The 17,585-nt window shown below is 24.6% G+C and overlaps 3 protein-coding genes across 9 annotated transcripts; 1 reads left to right on the top strand and 2 right to left on the bottom strand.

Annotated features, from left to right (window-relative positions):
* Window positions 1-34: 34 nt before the first annotated feature.
* LOC105736282 (uncharacterized) lies at window positions 35-4,046 on the bottom strand. 3 transcript variants are annotated; one of them, XM_086904503.1, is made up of 12 exons: window positions 3,834-4,042; window positions 3,721-3,775; window positions 3,519-3,662; window positions 3,328-3,447; window positions 3,134-3,256; window positions 2,759-3,056; window positions 2,365-2,674; window positions 1,017-2,301; window positions 735-934; window positions 455-645; window positions 287-370; window positions 35-74 (listed from the first exon to the last, which is right to left on the bottom strand). In XM_086904503.1, the coding sequence occupies exons 1-11, from the start codon at window positions 3,895-3,897 to the stop codon at window positions 338-340; spliced, it is 2,823 nt and encodes a 940-aa protein (XP_086760629.1). In that variant the 5' UTR covers window positions 3,898-4,042; the 3' UTR covers window positions 35-74; window positions 287-337. The 3 variants fall into 3 exon arrangements, with proteins under 3 accessions (XP_086760629.1, XP_086760630.1, XP_031774298.2); XM_086904504.1 differs by lacking the exon at window positions 35-74 and having other exon boundaries at window positions 82-370; window positions 3,721-3,751; window positions 3,834-4,030; XM_031918438.2 differs by lacking the exons at window positions 35-74; window positions 3,721-3,775 and having other exon boundaries at window positions 82-370; window positions 3,834-4,046.
* Window positions 4,047-4,109: 63 nt separating this feature from the next.
* Window positions 4,110-9,554, bottom strand: LOC100867489 (solute carrier family 35 member F5). Of its 2 annotated transcripts, none has more exons than XM_086904506.1 (9): window positions 9,432-9,554; window positions 7,906-8,116; window positions 7,695-7,832; window positions 7,567-7,623; window positions 7,186-7,449; window positions 6,939-7,121; window positions 6,501-6,817; window positions 6,171-6,416; window positions 4,110-6,093 (listed from the first exon to the last, which is right to left on the bottom strand). In XM_086904506.1, exons 1-9 carry the CDS (start codon window positions 9,470-9,472, stop codon window positions 6,024-6,026), a joined length of 1,527 nt encoding a protein of 508 aa, XP_086760632.1. In that variant the 5' UTR covers window positions 9,473-9,554; the 3' UTR covers window positions 4,110-6,023. The 2 variants fall into 2 exon arrangements, with proteins under 2 accessions (XP_086760632.1, XP_086760633.1); XM_086904507.1 differs by lacking the exon at window positions 9,432-9,554 and adding an exon at window positions 8,687-8,986.
* On the top strand, window positions 9,445-17,172 carry BBS4 (Bardet-Biedl syndrome 4). Of its 4 annotated transcripts, none has more exons than XM_086904510.1 (12): window positions 9,445-9,640; window positions 10,027-10,169; window positions 10,258-10,370; window positions 10,808-10,902; window positions 11,023-11,185; window positions 11,866-12,019; window positions 12,560-12,682; window positions 13,980-14,151; window positions 14,664-14,857; window positions 14,936-15,097; window positions 15,179-15,294; window positions 16,958-17,172. In XM_086904510.1, exons 1-10 carry the CDS (start codon window positions 9,556-9,558, stop codon window positions 15,035-15,037), a joined length of 1,344 nt encoding a protein of 447 aa, XP_086760636.1. In that variant the 5' UTR covers window positions 9,445-9,555; the 3' UTR covers window positions 15,038-15,097; window positions 15,179-15,294; window positions 16,958-17,172. The 4 variants fall into 4 exon arrangements, with proteins under 4 accessions (XP_086760636.1, XP_086760635.1, XP_086760634.1 ...); XM_086904509.1 differs by having other exon boundaries at window positions 15,174-15,294; window positions 16,772-17,172; XM_086904508.1 differs by lacking the exon at window positions 16,958-17,172 and having other exon boundaries at window positions 15,179-15,432.
* Window positions 17,173-17,585: the final 413 nt, after the last annotated feature.

The following is a 17,585-nucleotide window of genomic DNA, read 5'->3' as shown; positions in this document are numbered from 1 at the left end:
CGGCAACGATGTTTTACGAATATAGTCGAAAATGTCCGATTGTTTTAATTTGAATATATTTGGCATAAATAGAACTAACAATTAGAAAATTAAAAAAGATATATTGTAAATATTAAAGATATAATATAAACGGACAATATAATCTATAAACTAAAATATAAATATAATCTTCAAGTGAAATTTTAATTATAAATATGTAAAAAAAGAAACATTTACACATAGAATTAATTACAAAAATACTTGTTTAGTACAAAAATAAATACTAATCAATAGATAAAGAACAAACCATAATAAAATATTTTTAAACTTGCACACAGTGCGAGGATCATCGTTAATTTTATGCATTATTGGTACATTTCTTACATGCATGCTAAAAATTTTATAAAATTTTATAAAATTATAACATTCTTATTCGTTTAAAATGAAAGTATTATAATTTCAATCATAATCTTACTGGATAGAAAAAAATTTGTTTCACACCATTAAAAATACCACCAAATGCTTCTTGAAATGAAGATAAAATATATTCCACTACCAGTTCCAAATAACTTAAATTTTCATAATTATCATATTCTTCGTAATAAAAATAGTCGTACAACATTGGTAAAAATATTATTAGAATATACATCATACCACCAAAAAAAACTAAAAATTAAAAAAAATTAAAAAAAATATTAAATATAATTAATTAATTAAGAAGGATCAAATTTAAATTAAATAAAATAAATACTTACTAATAGATTTAAGTTCTAAAAACTGTTTATCATTTTTATTTCCATTATATCTTAATTTATTAACTATAGGTTCGTTACTATTTAAATGTGAAATCTTTTTTGTATTAGAATTTTGTATACCATCTTTGTGATTTACTTTGATATTATCATTTATATATAATTGTTTTGTTTGCATAATATTTGATTCAAGATTTGAATCTCTGTATAAAAAATTATAAAAAAATAAGTTATTTTTTTTAAATATATAAATATACACATCATATGTATATTTATATAACTTACAATGCTTTATTTATGGCAGTAGAAAGAGCTGTACATTGTTGTAATGTTTGCAGTTCAGGATTAATTTTTAACTGATTTTTTAATTCTTTACCATATACTTCATTTGTTTTTCCCTGTTTTCCTTTTTCAGGTATACCCATTGTTAAATTATACGGATATTGCTGTTCAATACTGTTTGTGTTCTCTATTTTATGTCTCAATCTATTATAGTATTCCCAATAACTTTTATTTAATAATTCTTGGGTTTTTGGAGAAATTCTTTTTGATCTTTCAAATATATCATCTATATTTGATCTTGGAGATGTTTCATATTTGCAACGTTCTCTTTGCAAACATATTTTTGACAAACTTTTAGTAATATCTTGTCTTGAAATTATATGTTTGTTGTTTTGCAAATAATTATTTTCAATGAAATTTGAAACATTATCAATTTGCGTACACATATTTTGTTCGTGTACAGGAACAGGATTAAAGTGTTGACTCATTTTTCTTGCCTTATGATTACCGAATTTATGAATGTTTGTTTGATTACGTTTATATTTATTATATTGACAATTAGGCCATACTAAAGTATAATCAGAATCTATCAATGCTGAATGAGAATTCTTTTGAAAATAAGATTTAGCTTTTCTAGAAAATCTAGCTGATGCCTTTTTTTGTTTAAATGTAATATATGGTTCAGAATTGCGACAAAGTTTTCTGGTACATTCATTTTTTATACAAGGTAAATATTGCTCAGATTTATTTTTTCCTCTTGTTTCATAGATATTTGTTTTGTAATTTTGATATAAGGATTGATTTTGATTATTAATAATTATATTAGATTGAGGTATTGATTGAAAATATTCATTTTCTTTTGATAAATGATTTACTTGATTGTGATTTAAAACTGGAGTTTTAATATCATGTATAATATCAGTATTAATTTTATTAACTTTGTTTGTAAATTCATTTGCATCAATAAATTCTTTTTTCTGCATAAATTTTTTTGTAACCAATTCAGAATCTGTTGTTTCTTCACAAGTTGTATTGTATGTAATTTTTTTCATTTTTAAACATTGAAAAACATGATTATTTGTATTTTTTTTATTTATATTTGGAATATAATATTCAGAATCGCTAGATTCTTGTTGTGTATGTTGAATATTTAAGTTTGGCAATTTTTCAGAGGCAATTAGATTTTCTGAAAAATCTGGTTTAAAACAAGGTTTTCTATTTTCTTCAAGTACTTTATTTTGTATTAGCGTAGTATTTTTCTCTTCATAAATACTTGTTTCATCTGCATCTGAAAAACTATAATTTCAATGAATGGAAAATAAAGAATTATAAATGTTTGTAAAATTATTACTGTTTATAAGAGATTTGCTTTCATTCTGATGTGCTTGATTTGGATGAATATGTTGTTCTGACTCTTTCTTCATTAAAATTTTAGTTTGATTCTTGTGTTCTAAATGATTTAAACATTGCTGTATTACATTACTTGTTCCTGTAGAAGATACTTGCATTGGTATGTTTTGATAAGTAAGAACTGGAAGTTGCACGTTATAGCATTGATTTACATATTCTTGAGGTACAGTGATTGTATCAACATGTATTGCATTTAAAGCATGTGATTGTAGTTTTTTGTCTAACACAAAAACCAACTGCCCATTATTTTCCTAAATACATTAAAATAATAAAGAAACTTATTCTGTTTTTTATATTTTTAATAAAAATTAATTATAAAATATTAGAACATATACTTGCACTGGTAAAGAAGTAATATTGACTTGAGTATTTGCATCATTAACAGCTTGCAATTTTGATATGTGTTCAGAAGAATATAAATTTTTTACACATTTATTTTTTTCTATAATTTCATTTTCATTTCCATCTGAAATATTATCTTGTTTTTTTGATTCAAAATTATTTTTAGAATCTTTTTGTTCTAAAAGCAATTCCTTGTCAACGATAAACTTAATATTTTCTTCATGATTTTTTATTAATTCAGTTTTTTTTTCTTCATGAGATTTTTGTGCTTCTTGAATTTTAATTTGTTCTCTATATACATATTGTAATTTTTAAAAAATTATCAATATATAATTATGCAAAATATTATCAAAAAAAAAGATGTATACCTTTCAAATGTTAATTTTTCTATCTCTTTTGTATTTAAATCTTCTGTAGAAGTAATAATAGATTGATCATTTTTTTGTAATAATTCAGTTGATGTAACTTGATTTCTCTTAATATTTGTTACTCTATTTAAAAATATATAATATTATATTTATTTAAAATTCTATTTATTTTTTATTTCTATTGTTTTAAATACTTTTTAAAACGAGGATCTGTGTAACCAGGAAATTTCTTCAAACTGTACATACTTGAAGCAGTTTTTTGATGATGAAAGGAAGAATATGCACTATCTTTAGTCACTGTAGACTTAGGAGATCTGTATTTTTAAATATATTTCTATTAATGTACATTTCATAAAATTTTATAATATTTTAATTCAATACTTACTGATTTAGAGGTGTTTGAACTATAGTACGACTCCTTCTAGGAGTTCCAGTTAATGTAACTATACATGGAGGTTCAATAGTATCATCAACATCATCAATTAATTTACGCTGCGGTATTTTAGGCCAAGAAGGATCGGCTGGTATACTAAAATAGTTTAAAATAAATTGGTTTTTTGAAAAGAAAAAATATATTTTAATTTTACCGTAGTGATCCAGCATTGTTTTTCTGTGGAACTGGTATCAAATTTTCACTGTTTACTAAAGCAATATGTATCAATTAAATTGTCATTTGGAAAAAGTATTTTAATATCCTTACTTTTTATATGTAATTGTAGAGCATTTGCATTATCTTGATATGCCATATTGAAGCAGTCGTACATTTCAATACTTTCTACTTTTTTTAATACATTTGTAAAAGTATAATTTCTGAATTAATTATATAAATTATTAATATTAGAAAAAATACAAAAACTGTACAGGTTTAACGTTAATTTCATGTTCTACAAAGTAATAGGTCTATACTTCAAGTAGAATTATTCTTGTTTTCTTGCAGTCAAATGTTTTGAATATATACAATTATAAAAAAAAAAACTTTTGTATTAAAACAAATGTTTTTATTCTTAATAATAATAATAATAATAATCTTTTGTACAAAAAGATCGAAGGTATTATCATAATCAGTCATTTTGTTTTATTAATGACAGATGTATTTATATAATATGTATATCATTCTAATCTTAATATTAAAATATTGTATGTACAATAAATATACAACTGTAGATGCAGGAACAATTAACTATGATCTACATCAGTATCTTAGAGCTTGATTTATATTACATTAAATTAAAGTATATTTGCGCACCATAATGATTATAATATCACAATATCAAGCTAATTATACACTTATGTAGGGACTTAATATTTTGCTTACAAAATATTACAATTTGATATAAGATTTATAATTTTATATTATTATATTATATATGTGTATGCATACTATATGTGCAAATTTAAAATCTGTGTGAATAATATAATAAATAATTTTTTTAGATGTTTCTCATTGAAACATAATAATAAAAAAAAATTCTATTTATTTTCTACTAAATACAGAACTTGTTAATATTGTTTTATACATAAACAAAATAATCAACATAGCAAAATATATTTTCTGTTTTTTATGAATAAATAAATTGATTACCAATGTTATGTTGTAATTAAAATATACTTTGACAAAGGAATGTATTAGTATAATTATTTTGACTAGATTTGAGAAAGATGATAGAAATATTATTTTTATCAAATATAAAAGTTGTATGCCATAAAATACATTGATGAATCTGGCCACCATATTTCTTAATATTATAGAATTTGAATTGGTCCAAAATCTAAATATAATTTCATTATAACGGTCTTATATCATTAAAATTGCAAATATCTCACTGGCATTGTCTTAAAATTTAGGGCATACTTCATTTTGAATAAGTACATAATATTTAACAAATATCTTTACATAACATACATTATGTCTTTTGAAAATCATAAATTAAATTTTTTTATTTTTTATAATTCTTTTTATATAATATGAAAAATTGAGAAATATTTGAAAAAAATTATTAAAATAATACTTTTTAAAGAAAGAAATACTAATTATAATTATTATAAATAATTATTATCAATTTTAAAATATATTAAAAAATATTACTGGTAAAATAAGTACTCTTTTGTTTTTTAGACTTTTTTATAGAAACAAGTGTATGCAATTAATCTTCTGAAAAATCAAAATTGAAAATTTTACACAGAATTATTATTTTTATAAATTATTGCACATATAATTGAATAAAGATATAACATTAATGATAAAAAAATATCTTTAACATATTTATCACAAATTATATATGTATTATTTTGCATGAAATATTAGAATCTATTTTAAATTTATATATTATAATCTTCTAGAAATTGCAATGAATATAAAAGCTAAGTATAACTTTTAATATGTATGCATTGTAAAAAATATAAAAATTCTTTTAAAACAAGAAATCAAGCAATCAGCAAATCAATTAATATGAAAAACTTTTTTTAAGAAATATGATTAAATATTTTTCTATTTCAAGAAAAAATTTTTGAGTGCTCAGATAACATACATATTGAACAATGTACAATTATTGTCTGGCAGTATTGTAATACTCTGCACACAAATGAAATTGAATTTTTATAGCAAATTAATTTAGTAACATGTATGTTTTTATAAAAAAAAATTATTTTAGAATTCTTAACATTGATTATATAATGCTTCGTAAAAATGCTTTGTAACCAAATATGCATATATCATTCATTTTAAATTATATATAAAATTTGATTATTAAAGATATTCATATTAAGAAGACATATGTAGTACATTAGTACATTAATAACGTTTTATGCATATTGACGAAGCATTTGTTAGGTATAGAAATATACATACATAAAACACATTTATTACATATCTTTTCTCGTTATTGTCGAATTAAGCTTCGTGTTCGCCGCTATTTATTCCTATGAGCGATTCTGTTTGTTCTGCTTCAAGATCTGGTATTCTAAAATTGAAAATATTATTTTTTTTAAATTTATTAAAACTGAAGTTTATAGCAATATATATATTTTATTAATATACCTTATTGATCTATTTTTCCTGCAAATCCAAATATAAATTCTTTTTATTAAATCCATTACTGGATCCCAATTGTCATAATATGATAGAAGAGATACAGTCAGAAATGCCAATAGCATTGGAATGGTTCCTAGATAGAAAATACAAGGGTATTCGACTTTTTTTAATAAGACATCAGCTATCATTGACATTGGCATAAGTAAACTAACTGCCAAAGTCGCGATGAGAGATGACGTTAAAAAACAACCCCTACAAGTAGATATGAAATGAATATGATATATTGTATTAAATACAAATTAAATTCAACATTTTTTTTTTTTGTTACAAACATACCACAACCAAAGTACTTCACTTAAAACTGTACCAATCAAACCATTGATAATTAAAAATGTCCACTGATGAGTATCTGGCCATTCAAATTCTTCCCAATGGCCATAATGAAGAATAAAAAATACAGGCCATAGAAGTGTCAAATTAAAAAGTCCAACAAATCCAAAAAACATTGGAATATCCATCTTATCTTCATGATCTACTTTTCTCTTTAAAAACACTATATAAGCTGCATAAAAAAATGCACTGACTAGGGCCAATATTATGCCTGTAGGTATTCTACTAGTTTCTATAGTTAAATCTGAAAGACCAACTAGAACCTATTAAAAAAAAAAAAAAAAAAAAAAAAAAAAAACAAAAAAACAAAAGAAATAGAAAAAATTTTTTTTTGTGTCTTTTTTTCATGTTTTTTTATATATTGCTATATATAATTATACATACTAGTCCAAGAATGCTAATAGAGACAGCAACTAGTTTAGATAATGTAAACTTATCCCCACCATTACTAGGAAAAAATGCAGCAAGAAACAGAGTAAATAAACTAGAAGTTGATGTTAATACAGTTACAATTCCAGCTTCAGTTCTTGCTAATGATATTTGATAAGTATAATTTGCCATAAACCACTGTAATAAAATTGTTTTAAGTTTAAAATATAATATATAATTATAACATTAAGTTGATACTTACAAGTAAACAAAACATAAGTGCAATTTTAGCAACTTTTTGGACAGAAAATTTATTGGCTTGTCGTCTTGCATGTTCTCCAGCTCTTAAGCTTGCTTGATAACTAAGTCTTGCTAATAATGCTTCTGTGGCATCACTTTCTGACATATGACGAACTTCTGCTAATTTACTAAATCTTACTGAACGTATTGATGAATCATCACTCTCTGTACCTGAAGAACGATCACAATGATCCGATGTTTTTATTGGAACAAATGTTGGGTCACTCTACAATTACAAAAATTTTAATTAATATTTGTTATATAAAATATTAATGATATATTAAAATAATTTACAAGACAGAAAAATACTATAAAAATAATAAAAATAATAATTTCTGTTTACCAAACTTGTGTTGGCTTCTGAGTAGAAGTTATCATCTTCTACATTAGGATCTATAAACTGAAATAAAAAAATGAAATAATAACTAACAATTTTATTTTATTAATAAAATTATTTGCATTTAAATGTACCATATATGTTGCTGGTTTATTGCACTGATCTCTCCATGGAGGCCAAAAACATAAACCAAGTAAATAGAATGTAAACATTGATGTTTTCACATATGTACTAAAAAATGGTTTTTCAAATGCTGCTTCTCTGTAAATATACTAAAATATAAAGATCATTATAAAAAATTATAATTTATAATTAATTTAAATATAATATTTGAATAAATCTTACTTTAGTAAGTTCAGAACTAGAAACCCAAATGATATCAACTAACAATAAAACTAACAGGCCCAACACAAGTCTTTGAGATTTATTCATCATTGCTGCAAGTTTATGAGGATCCTCCGCCATCCCCTGTTGTCTACGCTGTCTTAATTCTACAGAGCAGCTCATGATATATCCAATTTCTTTTATAATTATGACATTATGATGATACTGATCACTGTAAAATTATAATATAATTAAAAAAAATTATAAATTACAATAATAAACATATCTAAAAAATATAAATTATATAAAATAGAAAGTTAATATTAAATAATTAAGTTCTGTATATATTAATTAATTTAATTAACAAATTTTGCCTAAAAAATTTCTAAAAAATATAGATAAACTTAATATTATAAAACTTAAAACATAGAATCTACAATGAAATGGAAATAAAATGCATAAAACATAATTTGTATGATAATTATAAATCAATTAAATATGTGCTAGGAAAAATAGGAATACAAAACAAAGGATTAAAAAGGAGGACAAAAAAACAATGTTTCAAGGTTTCACTAATTTAATTGTCTTATTTTAGCTACAAGTTCATATCTGATCATGTTCAATATAATGCAATATAAATAGTAAGTATATTTAAAAAAATTTTTTTTTATAATTGATAACAAGTGGACATGCGGCAAATATAAAATTGTAATACATAAGATAACCTATAAAAGTTGCAATAATAATAAATAACAATGTTTTATTATATTAATACAAAAATTAAAAGAAGAACTTGACTCACAATTAAAAACAACCTTTAAATTTGTAGTACTGGTAACTAATTTATATTCTAATTTTTCTTCTACATGTTAGAAATATAAAATGATAAACTTTCTATGCTCCCTAACTAAACACTCAAATAACACTATTCACACGTTAATATACAATTTAGATATTTGATTTTTTAATATATAACTTTTTTTCCTATATTTTTCTAACTTAAATTTAAGATTGTTTTAATGTTTCCGTTTCGTTATCGCGTCGGAACAACTAGCTGTAACCATGTTGATATGACGTTCCGTAGTTCTATTATCGTTCCAATGGCGCTACATGTCACATGAAGAATAGAATACATCTTTTAATGTATTATTTATTTAATTTCAATTTCAATAATATATGTAATATTGATTTCTATTATTTTAAAATTATTTTCATAATTTCCCAACTAAGATTTTTGTTTGATAATTATTTTTTTTAACATATAATCGTTATACTAAAATGTTTTTTGGTTACCGCTATATATGTATTTCTTTTTATAGATGACATAAATAAATAATAAAGATAAATTTTGTATTTATATCTTAATATTAATTTCTAATTTTATTTTATATGTTAATTTAGAACAAAGAAATAAGATCAATTGAATAATTGATGAATTATATTTCAATGTTATAATTATGATATTATCTTAAAAAGGTAAATTTATTTTTTTTTTTTAATCTAAAGATTAAGAAATTGTCTATACATAAAATTATATTATATCTTACAATGATTCTTTGTGAAGAAGACTTAAAACAAGGGTTGTCATGACAAATACCAGCAACAACACACAAGTGAATCTGTCATTTGATGTGAAATATATTCACGGATTATTACTTTTGTGTATTAATAATGACTAACAATATTTTCAGTAATGGCCGCATTCAACAACAGACGATTGTTTCGCAGCGTTTAAGAAATGATAAAGGAAAAAAAGGTGTTTTTGTTCATTTTATATTATTTATTTATAAAATATACATATATATATCCAAAATTGTTGTTATATCATTGTCAAATATTAATAAATACATACATATTCAATGAATATTAAATCATAGTTAAAAAAATAGGAATACTTGAACAAAAATACTAAAATTAAGATTTGAAATTCTACGATACTATATAAAATAAAACAAATTTTCTGTGAATAGTTATCGTAATTTCTATTTCCTGTTCGAAAAGATAATTATTTTACAAAAAATATGTTTTTTTTAGTTTAAATTAAAAAATATATACACTAATTCTATTATTATTTTAAATAGATAGTATGTCAATGTATTTTTTTTATGATGTGATTCGATATTATATTTTGTATTAAATTAGCACCAGAAATATCAGCAATAGAGAGCAACAATTGGTTGTTGCATCGACATTATACGCGACATGAATACAAAACTTGTAAAATATTAATTGATCAAGAATTAACAAAATCAAACGGACATAATGAATATGCGAATTATTTAAAAGTAAGCAAAATTTTTACATAATCAATCATTTTTAATATTCAAAAAATTAATATTCAAGAAATATCGAAATCAATTAATTTTTTCATAGGGTTTAATACTAAGAAGAGAAGGAAAAATTCAAGATTCGTTGAACTATTTTCAAGCTGCTTACAACATCAATTCAACGAATATTAATAACGTGAAGCAGATAGCCAAATCATTGTAAGTAAGAAAAATATCGGATCTAATAAATATTATTCAATAAATATTATTATATATATCCATATATATCTATATATAATTTTATAGTTATAACACTCTTAAGATATTGAATAATATTATCCAATTTAATTTATATTGTAATATAAAAATATCTGTTGTTTTAAATTCAAATAAAATGATTTTATACAAGGATTTTTTTTATATTAAATGACATTATATGATATATATATGTTTATATATATTTTAATGTATTTTACGTTTATAAGTTTACTAATAAATTTTAGTTTCAAGAATAATATATAAGAAAAGAAATCAAATTAATAAAAATATAAATATTATTTATAATTATCATATCGTATGTATCATATTTTTGCGGAGGATATAAAAAGCAAATATTAATTTTTTATATCAATAATTAATACCATATAATTTGACAGTTTGATAATGGGCAATCACAAACGTGCAATTGACGGGTATTTGGAAGCTGAAAAAATATCGAATATACCAGATTGGGAGATTTATTTTAATTTAGGCATGTATTAAATTTTTTCATCAAACTTTTTAAATATAAATATATAAAAATTGAATATTAGTAATATAATAGGAAAAATATTAAATTTCTAAGTTTTAATTGCTAGTTTTTATTTTTTAGGCGAATGTTACATGAAATTGAATCAGGTATACGAAGCAAAAAAATATTTGAAAAGATCGATCGAATTAACGAAAAATGAACTTCCTTATATTGCACTTGCCAAACTTTGTCTCTTCGAAAATCATATTACAGAGGCACAGAACGCTTACACAACTGCTCTTAGGTATTATATATTTATTTTTTATTTTAATATATTTTATGATGAACATTTCATCTTATTTCACAAACATCTTGCGCGTGCAGATTTAATTCCAGCGTTGCGAGATTATTGTCTCGAATGTTCTTGTTTACGATGTAATACTTCAGAGTATTATGTTCTACCTCTTATTGCAAATTCTAACTATAGATTCCAGATTTAAAAAATACAAAGTTAACAAAAACGACGCAAAATAATAATTTATCATTGATTAACATGTTACCTTTTTTCGTATATTTGAAACATACTAATTGAATAAAGATTTATATAAAAATTTTATAAAAATTCACTGTGCGCAAAATTTTTAAAAATATTGTCACTTTTCTTTTATTGAAATATATTAAAAATTATATCACTTCATTTTTTTTCTTTAAACAATTATATAATATTTTTTTTATAATTTTATTATTTTGATTAATTTGTGCTTTTCTTCAAATATGATTAGATAAAAGTTAATAAAAGAAATTATTTTAAATTCAAAAATTATAAAATACCATAATTTTTTATTCCGCTAAAAGAAGATTCTGAAATATTCGGATGACTCGATTCTAAAAATTGATTAGATTATCGAGAGATAAAAATATCTTTTTGAGAAATTTTATCTACGGATAATCATAAAAATTTATCTCATTTCTTGGTTCTTTTAGCGAGAATCCTGAAAGTATAGAAGCTGCAACCAAATTAGGGCTGCTCTATCTTAAAATTGGTGATGTTCAACGAGCATTCCAACAATTTGGTACTGCAATCGCCCATTCTCCAAATTATACTAAGGCAATTCTTCCAATAGCTTACATAATCCAAGTAAATGTATTTCTATATATTTTTAAATATATCAATTATGATGTTACTTCGAATGTGGAATTTTTTCTATATTAAACAATTCATTTTAAGATTTTTATTTCTCTTATCTTTACTTTCTTATCTTTATTTAAGATAAAACATTTATTTCTTAAATATTATGTTAAAGTTTAAACAAAAAGGATTTGACGATAAAAGTTCTGTTTTATTAAGGAACGTGATAAAAGAACTTAATTGAGAATCTTCTTTGCACATCTTTTGCATATTTATAAATAACAAACTTGATTATAGATAGAAAATTTAGATTTATAAAGTATTTTTCTATTGAAAAGAAATTTTCTTTCAATTTCCTTTCGTTTATCTATAATTTATTCGTCTTTACACTGGCATGAATAAAGATGTGAAACGAAATTAGTTTTTACAGAGCAAAGCTCATGTAAAGCATGTACAATATTTCAATAATACTTTTTAAGAATTTAATTAAAGATAGGTGCTTTAAAATTTATTTTATTTGACAATTAATACATTCATTATACTTTTCAGAGTCACCAAGAATATGATGTTGCATTGTCGAAGTATAAACAAGCAGCGCAATCAATTCCAGAATCGTATGCCTTATGGAATAATGTCGGAATGTGTTTTTACGGCAAGCAGAAATTCGTTGCTGTAAGTATATTTGTATAAATTTACTTTGTTTGCACAATCCTTATTTTGTTATATTAAGAGTCATATTTGTAATATAATTTAAGTTACTAAAGCTTGAAAAGCTTTAAGAAAATTCACACCATAGCAAAAAAAAATTACAACATTTAATAATATAACATTGTGACAAATTGTCTATATTGTTCAAATACAATTCACAATGTTTCTAAAAATTGAAAAAGAAGAAATTGCAACTTTTTTCTTGAAAATATAATAAATTGCGAATTAATATCAATTTTATTTCGATATATTTCTATATATATTACCGAATTTAATGATGATAATTAATTAAAGAGGATGATACTTGTACTAGGCGGAGTTTCAGAATAGTGACTAGGTCGCACTTGCGATCCAAAAGAACTTAATTAAAGACTTGCAATGCAGCCGTTGTAATTGAAGCGAGAGAAAATCAATGAATGAAAATAATGTGCTGAATTATTTACTAATGCAGAAACTTGGACTGCTATCGAGAAAGCAACTAAATATATATCATGAGAAATTCGATTTAATATCAATAATCGAGAAAGAAATATATTTTTCATTTCTTCAGAAAGAAAATTTGTTTAACATGATACAAAAAAAAAAAAAAAAAAGATTAAAATATATCACATGGTTCAAAATATAAGAATTCATTTCTTTTTTAATATAACTCAACAAAAGGTTGGAGAAGCAATATTTATCACGACAAGTCTTTTCATTCCAACTATTTTAACACAGAGAGAAATTCTCTTTTTTATTTTTTTATCGAGTAGTACTGCGATAAATAGAATTAATCTGCAAATATTATTAAATATTTTTTTCCCAATAATACAGAATTTTGCACTTAAAATCCAAGAAATGTACATGAAACAGAAATTTTTTAATTTATTCCGCCGTTATCGTAGTTGAATGCACTCAAATTTTGGAATTAAATGAATCAAATTAGATTAATAAATTCTTAATTTTAACTACCTTATTGTCGATAAAAAAATGAATTTCTTTCGATGTAGAAGAAAGAATTGTTTTTCTCGATTGAATGATTAATAATCGAATATTTATTTTATCGTGCTTTGATCAATTTTGAATTACTAATTCGATTTCCAATTTTGATAATTGATTTTCGTTATTATATTATCATCCATATCACTCTATAATGTATATTATAATTATCATTTGTTTTGTATAATATCTGCTTCACATGATTTACTTATGCACTTGTTGTTCATTGATCGTAAAACCGTAATTGCCCAACAAATCGGTTTAACGCTCTGATTATTTCCAGGCTATTAGTTGTTTGAAGAGAGCTCATTATCTCAATTCCATGGCTTTTTTACCCGCTTATAATTTGGGTATGGTTTTTTTGACTACCGGTCAACCAGCCTCGGCCGCAATTTATTTGTGCGCTGCGATTACCGCTGATCCAAAAAATTCAATGCCGTATCTCCTACTTGGAAGTAAGGTTTCTTTTATATATATAATTTCTTTGGAAAGCATTTCAACTCTTAATTAGAAAAGATATTAGAAAGGAAAAGAAAAGATCAATTCTAAAGTAGAGAATAGTCAACAATAGGATAAAATTTCTTTGAAAAAGAAACATACATTATCTTATTCTGTAAATATTCTATGGCAAATAGATAAATGTAGATTTGCATGATGTGTACATATCAGAAGAGCTAGAATAGAACTTAAAGTCTAGGCCTTCGATTTCAAATTGATCTTATTTAATTTAATGATTCATCCTTTATCTTTACATTTTTCAAATGTTTTCTTAATGTAAAAATTCTTCTTAGTGTAGCAATAACAAATGTCCATATAACGTTATTTTTGCAATGATAAAAGATAACGATAAAAGATATATACTGTATCGAGTATAAGAAATTTTAACCATATCCATTCCTCTTTTTTTTTCCTTGTCACTCGGCGTAACAATGAACCATAATAAAAACGGCTGAATCGTTTCTTGCAGTCGCTCTGAAACGTCTAGACGACTTGGAAGGTGCGGAGAAAGTATTGCAAAAAGCTCATGCTCTTTCACCGCAAGATCCCTTCGTGTTAATTAATTATGCGGTAATATTGGAGGCGCAGAGTAAGGGGAATATGGCGGCTGAACTTCTGTCTGCGTTGAATGATATTACGGCAGTGATTGACGTGGACGCGCAGGCAAGTATTTTATTTTCGACATCGGGGAGAAATGAAAATTGTTTCGCGTTAATATCTTGTCTATATTTGCTGTGGTAGATAACGCAGACGGCAAAGAAATTGTCGATGAAGCTTCAGCAGGAAAGAGTAAACGGTAAAGAAGAGGAGGAGTCGAGGGTACTCAACTCGGACGAAGTTTAAAACGGATTATCTGCTTCTTGAAATCAAAGGCCTTGCTCTAAAAAGCATATTTAATCTCTCGTGTGTATCAAATTTTCCATAATTTTTACTTTAAACGTGGGTATTATGAATTAATATAATTATAATTCTACAAAAGAATAGATCTGTAGACAACAGAGACGTAAATAACAGTGATATTGCGAATAATGAAAATGGAAATAACGAAGGAATACAAATTAAAAAGAACGAAACCAAGGAAGAAATCAAGAAAATTGAAGGTATAAAAATATGAATTTATCACTTCACCCAAGAAGTTTCAAATTTTAAAACGAAGGTTTTTACAAATGACGAAAATAATTTTATCCTGTATCAAGTACATTTCTCTACGAATAGACTACGTTTCTTCTTTTTTCTTATTCATTATCTACTGAATACCTTGTCGCTTATTTTTGCTCGTTTAACGTTCCACGTGTCAAGGAGAGCCAGTTTCCTCGTTAAGTTTTTTCGAATAACGGAAACATTAACTCGTAGTACTTATAATCCCTACGGGCACCGTTTTAAAAGTATCAAGGATTAACGAAGAGTCGATACTGGAAAATTATGCAAAAGAAGAAGATATTGCAATATCGAGTTCGAGTTAATTCAAAAATCGTTTAAAAATTATTAACGATTATTGTTATTAATGACTTGTCGTTAAGAATTATCAGGTTATCTTTTGACTTATCTTTTATCAAACTTCACCTTTCCTCCTTTATAAGGAATTATTCTGTAACATTTTTATTGAACCGAGCAATACGGAAATGAGCATATTAAGGAAGTAATTGAACTACGTCCTTGTAAATTACCTATGCAAGACAAATGATAAGTTATTTTTCTTTGAACGATTTGTCACGTGCGATATCGAGTTTCCACAGTTAGTGTGGGAAACGAGCGTGTATCTTGATTAAAAGTTCGAACAACTTTTTCCTCCGAGCCATAATTCTTGGATTCGTCCAAGTTGCATTTTTGAATCGCTTCGTTAATGTTCATTTCCATGCTCATCCGTGCATTAAGTCGAAACATTGCAAGCTTGAAAATTTTGGAATTTCTTTTTGATTTTCACACATACACATATGACGTAGAGCAAACAATATAACGCTTGGAATATTTCGCTCGTTTGACTTTCTTCCTGGAAATGGAAGAATAAAAAAAAAGACCACCCCTTGATTTTTGAATCGTATCGTTGAAAGAGAATTTTACGAGCGTATATAAAATATATTTTATATAATAAATTTTTATCGTATTTTATATTTTTATTCGAAAAAATGAAATCTTTGAAGAATTTTCAAGAAATTAATTTAATATTATTAAGTTGTAATCCTACTAAATTTAATTGAACAATGATGTCCTTAATTAAATTATCTTTAATGTTCAAAGTGATATATTGAAGTATTATAATGCTTTATGATTCTTTTACACATACCTCCCGTAGAAAGATTTATTTTAATGGAATTTCTTAACACAAATTCTTTAATTATTCTTTTCGTGCAAATAATCTCCAAAAGATCGTCTAAAACAAAGGGTTGATTAAAGCCGAGTCCAAGCATTTTTCTTTTTTTCATCCTCCTCTTCTCTTCTTTTTCTTCTCTTCTTAAGACTCGTTATCATTACAATATTATCCCTCATTATCACACAAGAGTCATACTTCTTCATTTAATGAATACAAAATACAACTGATTATTCAAAATGTAATATATTCTTTTGAAATTGTTCTAGAGAATCAACATATCATTACATAATTATAACGATGTTATTGAAACATTCTGATGTTCATTTAAATGGAATTTCGTTCGTTAATTCAAAAATTGTTTGATATCTCTATATGATAAGAGTTTAGAGGAAAAGGTAGCGTATGCAATTTGATCCAATACGAATAATTAATTGAAATCCTTTCGATGATAGATGTGTACGATGAAAGACGAACGTTATATTTGCAAGTGCTTCTCTCGTTACAAGTTGAGAGGGAACTCAATTAGAAAAGGCGACACAGAACGGAGCAATCTCTGCGAGATACGAGGAAAACCAATGAATTCTCCTTCAATCCGATAAATAATGCACTGTACAGTTCTGATATGTACACGAAGAACGTTAGTTTAAATACAATTTATGATGTACAAGGTGTCTTCATCATTTTCAATATTTTTCTCGAAAATGACGAATAACTTTTGTAAACAGATAAATCGTGATCAATCGTGTCGTGTTATACGAATAATATTTTTTATTTCTCGTTGAAAAGTATAACGTCTCTGAATAGATCGAATAAATAATATTTTACGTGACGAGTGAACTCGAGTATCGAGTTGCGAAGTGAACAAATGATGTAAAGTGATGAAAGAATGATGCAGAGTAATGATGTAGAATGGAAGGAAATTTTTAGAACTGCGAACGAAACGTGTACGTAACTGAGAATTTTACATGGTAAAAGTACTTTTGTAGTTTCAGAATAACTGACGATTTTATTTTCATTTTCTTTTACATCACCATTTCGAAGCTGAAAATCTGAGGAAAGAAAAAGACATCTCATTCTGTT

Source organism: Apis florea, unplaced genomic scaffold (genome assembly GCF_048593485.1).
Source record: "Apis florea isolate Af1SG1 unplaced genomic scaffold, ASM4859348v1 contig_2350_pilon, whole genome shotgun sequence".
In the NCBI taxonomy this organism is placed as follows: Eukaryota; Metazoa; Arthropoda; class Insecta; order Hymenoptera; family Apidae; genus Apis; species Apis florea.
The sequence above is the reverse complement of the archived record's forward strand: the minus strand, read 5'-3'. Positions and strand labels throughout refer to the sequence as shown.

Coding starts and splice junctions, on each gene's coding strand:
- LOC105736282 (XM_086904503.1), bottom strand. CDS start 3,897: ATGTACGACTGCTTCAATATGGCATATCAAGATAATGCAAATGCTCTA. Junction 646..734: donor TTTAGAACTTAAATCTATTA/GTAAGTATTTAT, acceptor TTTAATTTTTAG/TTTTTTTTGGTGGTATGATG. Junction 371..454: donor AACAAATTTTTTTCTATCCA/GTAAGATTATGA, acceptor TAAAATTTTTAG/CATGCATGTAAGAAATGTAC.
- LOC100867489 (XM_086904506.1), bottom strand. CDS start 9,472: ATGACAACCCTTGTTTTAAGTCTTCTTCACAAAGAATCATT. Junction 7,833..7,905: donor CTAGTTCTGAACTTACTAAA/GTAAGATTTATT, acceptor TTTATATTTTAG/TATATTTACAGAGAAGCAGC. Junction 7,450..7,566: donor CAGAAGCCAACACAAGTTTG/GTAAACAGAAAT, acceptor TTGTAATTGTAG/AGTGACCCAACATTTGTTCC.
- BBS4 (XM_086904510.1), top strand. CDS start 9,556: ATGACTAACAATATTTTCAGTAATGGCCGCATTCAACAACAGACGATT. Junction 9,641..10,026: donor AAATGATAAAGGAAAAAAAG/GTGTTTTTGTTC, acceptor GTATTAAATTAG/CACCAGAAATATCAGCAATA. Junction 11,186..11,865: donor GCTTACACAACTGCTCTTAG/GTATTATATATT, acceptor TGGTTCTTTTAG/CGAGAATCCTGAAAGTATAG.